Source organism: Danio aesculapii, chromosome 7 (genome assembly GCF_903798145.1).
Source record: "Danio aesculapii chromosome 7, fDanAes4.1, whole genome shotgun sequence".
Classification (NCBI taxonomy): domain Eukaryota; kingdom Metazoa; phylum Chordata; class Actinopteri; order Cypriniformes; family Danionidae; genus Danio; species Danio aesculapii.
The window spans coordinates 15,440,449-15,446,792 of NC_079441.1; the positions used below are offsets into that span (position 1 = coordinate 15,440,449).

At 30.4% G+C, this 6,344-nt stretch overlaps 1 protein-coding gene across 1 annotated transcript in view; it reads left to right on the top strand.

Annotated features, from left to right (window-relative positions):
- Positions 1 to 4,281: 4,281 nt before the first annotated feature.
- nitr7b (novel immune-type receptor 7b) overlaps positions 4,282 to 6,344 on the top strand; it is a 3,378-nt gene continuing 1,315 nt past the window's right edge. The window contains exons 1-3 of the mRNA XM_056462725.1: positions 4,282 to 4,324; positions 5,798 to 6,148; positions 6,251 to 6,292. Coding sequence (XP_056318700.1) covers positions 4,282 to 4,324; positions 5,798 to 6,148; positions 6,251 to 6,292 — 436 coding nt within the window. The remainder of the gene's footprint in view (positions 4,325 to 5,797; positions 6,149 to 6,250; positions 6,293 to 6,344) is intronic.

A 6,344-nucleotide genomic window follows, 5' to 3' on the forward strand; every position in this document is an offset into this window, starting at 1 on the left:
ATTCTGAATGCCCATTTCATCACTGTAGTACACTGTGAGTGTATAGATCACATTAATAATAAGTTTCAAAAATAAGAAAAGTAATCACTTCTGATTTGCAGAATTGCGGAAATATAAAATCTCATTTGGTAACACTTTATAATAACTACACACTATAAATCATTTATTAAGCATTAGCAAATAGTTAATTCATTAACTGTTAAGCATTAACTCTATATTAATAAACGTTAGTAAGCAGTTTATAACTGCAGCTACAAATGCTGTATTTTTGACTTACAAACATATTTATAATCTGCTTATTAAATGTACTTTCATACTTTAATAATTTATTTTTCATTACTAAATTAAGTATTGCATTATTTACAGACCATTTGTATTTAAAAGTAGTTGAGGGTTTTTAGGATCATTCAGAAGGAGTTAGTAAATGATTAATAAACTATTAAAATCAACGTTTATATGTCTTATTATTCAGGCATGTACTCAGGGTTACTATGTATGTTAATAAATGCTTTATTAACTCAACTTCATCTAGTTTTGTGACCTAATCTAGTGAGGACTATTTATGCTTTATAAATCCCTTATAAATGACAAATAAAGGCTCAGTTAAATTCTAAACAGGAAAAATGACATTATTCATTCCTTTTCATTTAAAGAAACACAAATAAAACTGTACTTCAAATGAAAAATAAATCTTTGCAAACTTATCTAAAATAAAATAACTGTAAAGTTTAAACATTGCATCTTATTATATTGTTAAATTATTATATTGTTGTTGTTGTTTTATCCAGTTTTATGTCGTATTTTGACACTCCTGTTATTTGGCATTGTTTAAACTTTAATTTTATTTTTTAGAAAAGATAACAAAGATTATTGTTCATTTGATTCTGAGCCTTTAATTGTCATTTATAAGGGATTTATAAAGCATAAATAGTCCTCACTTTAGATTAGGTCACAAAACTGCATGAAGTTGAGTTAATAAAGCATTTATTAACATATTAGTTAACTATTAGTATATGCCTGAGTAATAAGATACGTAAATGTTGATTTTAATAGTTTATTAATCATTTATTAACTCATTCTGAATTATCCTAAAAACCCTCAACTACTCCTAAATACAACTGGTTTGTAAATAATGCGATACTTAATTTAGTAATGAAAAATAAATCATTAACTAAGTATGAAAATACAATTATTAAGCACATTATATAGGTGCTTAGAAGTCAAGAATACAGCATTTGTAGCTGCACTTATTAACTGCTTACTAATGTTTATTAATGTAGAGTTAATGTTTAACAGATAATGAATTCACCATTTGATAATGCTTAATAAATGATTAATAGTGTGTAGTTATTATAAAGTGTTACCTCTCATTTTTTACTCTTGTTTGTTCAAGTGTAGTCTGATAAAAAGAAAAGAAAATAAAGCCTACTTGGTATACTGCAGGGATCACCAATCTCGTTCCTGGAGGTCCGGTGCCCTGCACGGTTTAGCTCCAACCTGCCTCGACACACCTGCCTGGGTGTTTCAAATACCTAGTAAGATCTTGATTAGCTTGTTCAGGTGTGTTTGATTAGGGTTGGAGCTAAAATCTGCAGAACACCGGACCTCCAGAAACAAGTTTGGTGATCCCTGGTAAACGGTGTATCTGTCCATGGTGCTGAAATCATACTTTTGACACTTTGTACATATTAGATTTAGATTATATGAATACTTTTTGCCCTAATCTGTGACATTTAAAACACATTTACATACAATGTATTTATGCTACATTGTGGGCCTTTTATCTAATGCCACCTGACTAATGCATGAGGTCAAAAGGAACAGCGCTGCAGTTGAGCGAGCTGCTATCACACTTTAATCAGAAGTGCTTCAGTGGAAACTTTCAACCACAGCAGCTTCTCATTCTTATTGGGTGACTGCGAGTGGCCTGAGCTTACAGTCTAAAACCACAAGTGTGTAAAGTTTAATGCTACACCTTCTACCAGCAATAGATAACACACACACACACACACACACACACACACACACACACACACACACACACACACACACACACTGTACTGTAACTGTCTTAAACAGCATTTGATAATTATGTATATTATTATTATTATTTATATTATTATTATTGGTGTTCATTATTTATATTATTATAGCTTATTATTGTCAATTCATTCATTTTCTTTTCCTTAGTCCCTTTATTAATCTGGGGTCGCCACAGTGGAATGCCCTTCCAAGCTGCAACCCATCACTGGGAAACATCCATACACACTCATATACTACAGACAATATTAGCTTACCCAATTCACCTATACCACATGCAAACTCCACACAGAAATGCCAACTAGCCCAGCCGTGGCTCGAACCGGCAACCTTCTTGCTGTGAGGTGATTGTCCTGCCCACTGCGCCACCATGCTGCCCTTATTGCGAATTATTATTAAATATAATACTAACTGACACTAATAATCTAAGGTTGTTTAAGTGATTTTTTTTCTATTAAAATACACACAACAATATGCAACTATTTTGGTTATTATAAATCAAACATAAGATAAGACACAGGGTTTAAGTTTAAGATACAAGACTTTGTTCAAATATTAATTTGTTAAAATGTACATTTAAATGAAATGAAAATAAAACTATTTAAAGAGCTTTAAGATCCTGTATAGTTACATTTTTACATGCATATCAATTTGGTTTCACCAAAAACACAGATATTGATAACGCTATTAATAAAACAGCAGTGATTTCCTTTACTTTTAATATATGTTGATGAATTGTACTGCTTGATACTCCTCACAGATATTAGTAAAACATAATAAAACATCATTTTGAATATAAGGACTGTTTGTTTGTTTTGTGACAAAAACAACTTCAGTTATTTGAAAGGAATTAGTTACTTAGTACTTAAAATTGTGGGTAAAGTTGTTGCTTTACAATTATTTAATAAATGAACTATATAATTATAAAAAAATTAAGTCACCTTAATATTTCTGAATTTAATAACTTTTTTTAAACTAATTGCTTTTTTGTGTGTGTAAAAATAGTCTGATAGTGTAAAACAATCAATACCAGACCGAACCACATGCAGCGATGACTTAAAAAACGAATAAACTTAAACAGCATTTCAAACATTAACTGGACAATAACTGGACTGGACTGTTTGTTTATGCTGAAGTTCACCTCACCAGACCTCATTCTGCTCTGAACTGCTACTTCCTGTCAGTCCCTACAGGAAGTGATACTTTGTTTCCAACCCCTGCTATTTAAATTGATGAAAGGCTGCTTTAGTTCTAGCATGATCATTGTGGTCTGTGGTGTGGATGGCCTGCAATCACTGTGCTTACATATCTCTAAATAATGAGAATAATTAGTTACATGCATGCAACTTATTTAATGATGCTTTAATGACATGACGACTATATGCAATTTGCTTATATTATTCAGCCAGTAATTTATGTTAGTGATTTGTATTCACACTACATAATGGATTTCTAAATGTTAAATAAACATCATTTAATCATATGCTTTATCTTGCAAATCTATGCTATGAAATGCAACACAGCTAAACTGACAGCCAAACACATTTGTTAAAAAAATGAAACTATGACAGAAATGTCTCCACCTATTGGCTGACTTTTATTTCAATTAATTGATTGGTAATATACATGTAATAGCAGGAATGCCATTAGATGTTTATAATGGGATGTGAACAAGTGAGATATTTAAATACACTGAACAACAATAAACTAGCTTATTTGTATCAATAAACTTCTTTATTTGTTCTACATGTACACTGTAAGTAGGAATAACATGACGGAATTAAGTTTATTTATTTAGTTTTTACAAATTTAAGTGGATTGCACATAAAACAATTAAGTTGCCACCAGAAAAACTTCAATAATTGTGTTGTTTCAGCTCATTTTAGATAAGTAGCTTAAACAAACATCAAATGTTGTTATTTGAATTAATAATTTTACAATTTCTTAATGTTTTAGCTTTAAAATGGTATATAAATAAGTTAAAACTCTTTGCAAACAAAAAACAAAACAAGGCTATCTTTAAATAAATCAAAAATTTAAAAACTTTTATTTTATTTGTATTATTTTCTAAAAATGCAACCAATTTTAGACAACCCCTTAGACTTTGTTTAAAGGTCATTTATACAGTGTAGATCGCATCCTGCTTTAATATAGAGGGAGCATGTAATGTAAAAGCCACGCCCCCTTCTCATAAATAAAGCTCAATGTTCTCAGTTGAGTCGATTTGACTGGAACGTAAACATGAATTTGTCTGGACTACATCCGCTGATGCTCTTTTTAATGGGTAAATACACTTTTACAATATTTTTCTTTAGAGCTTGGGACACTGAAACAGAAAGATCACGTTTGTCATATATTTAAATCAAGTATACAGTAATATAAAACTATAACGCCATTTATTATATTTATGTAATTAATTATACAGCTCTCATTATACTTTTCTTAATAATTGAATTTGAAAGTTGCCATGTTGTTATCAAAACGTGCTAAATCTGACATCTTCAAAATTTATCTTTTAGGAATTTCTTCAGTTTTTAAAGCAATAGTTTAGAATAGTTCAGAAACTTACGTTATATCATCATTTATATTGTTTTATATTCTACAATTTTAGATGATCATTTAACAACTTTAATGTTATTTTTTTGTACTGCTTGATACTCTTCACAGATTAGTAAAACATAATAAAACATCATTTTGAATATAGGGATTTTTGTTTGTTTTGTGACAAAAACAACTTCAGTTATTTGAAAGGAATTAGTTACTTAGTACTTAAAATTGTGTGTAAACCTGTTGCTTTACAATTATTAAATAAATGAACTATATAATTCAAAAACAAATTAAGCCACCCTAATATTTCTGAATTTAATCAGTAATTTTAAATAGTTTAGAATAGTTCAGAAACTTACATTCTATCATCATTTATATTGTTTTATATTCTACAATTTTAGATGATCATTAACAACTTTAATGTTATTTTTTTGTTCTTTGTGAAGCTCAGAAAGGTATATTTTAAGGCAAATTTGGGAAGTGTGTCACAATTTTTTAAATTCTTTTTTTAACGACATCAGCTTTGTTCAGATAGCTATAGTAGCCAAAAATGACCTTTGCATTTGTAAAGGCACATATTACTTTAATGTTGATGTATGTTTTAAAAGGGATAGTTCAGCCAAAGATTTCAATTCTGCCATCATTTACTCACACTTTGCTTGTTCAAAACCTGTTTGGGTTTTTGTCTTCTGTTGAACACAAAATAAAGTACTTTAAAGAATGCTGGTACTTTTAGTACCCATTAGCTTCCATAGTCTTTTTTTCTACAATGGAAGTCATTGGGTGCAAATGACATTCTTTAAAACATCTTTTGTGTTCAACAGAAGAAATAGTCTCATAAATGCTTAAAACCACATGAGCATAAATGATGAGGCAACTTTCATTTTTTTGTGAACTATAATCCCAGTTCTGGGAAACATCCATACACACTCATTCACTTACATACACTACGGCCAATTTAGTTTATTCAATTCACTTACAGTATAGCGCACGACTGTGAGGCAAGAGTGCTAACCACTGAGCCACCTTGTCACTCCCTAAAGAAATTATATACTGCTCAAAATATAAAACAACACTTAAACAACACTTAACTCCAAGTGTTCCCTTAAATTTTTTGCAGTATATTTAGATTACATACACCGTGTTTCAGAAGCAGCTTATTTTAATTACTATTTCCTACTTCTTATAACACATTGTGTTTTGTTTTTAGGTGTCTTCTTTGTAAAACATGCCTCTTTCATGGAAACGGTGTACAGCGGGACTACTGTTTCTCTTCTGTGTACAAACATCCTAAAAGAGGCCAGTTATATATCCTGGTTCAAGCAGACAGATAATTCTCTGCCAGTCTGTATTGTTACTCAATATGTGAGTGCAAAACCTGCTGACTTCATATATTTGAACGGATTTCAGAAGAATCATATAGAGATGTCAGTGAACGCAACATTTTCTACACTGAGGATTATCAGCGTGGATGTTTCTGACTCTGGAACGTTTTTCTGTGGAAGTTTTATCACAAACCACATCAAGTTTTACAATCAAACTCAGTTAGTGGTAGTAAATGGTAACATTTAAATCTTCATTTGATCTGTTAGCATCTTTTATTTATTACAGTATTATTATGTGCTGTTGATTAGTTAATAGTATGTTTTTTCCATCTTCAAAGCAACAAATCACTCCAAAGAAGATATTGCAAATACGGATTGTGGTACGTGTCTAACAAACACATAAAAAATGGCCCTTTGTTATTTGAATATTCT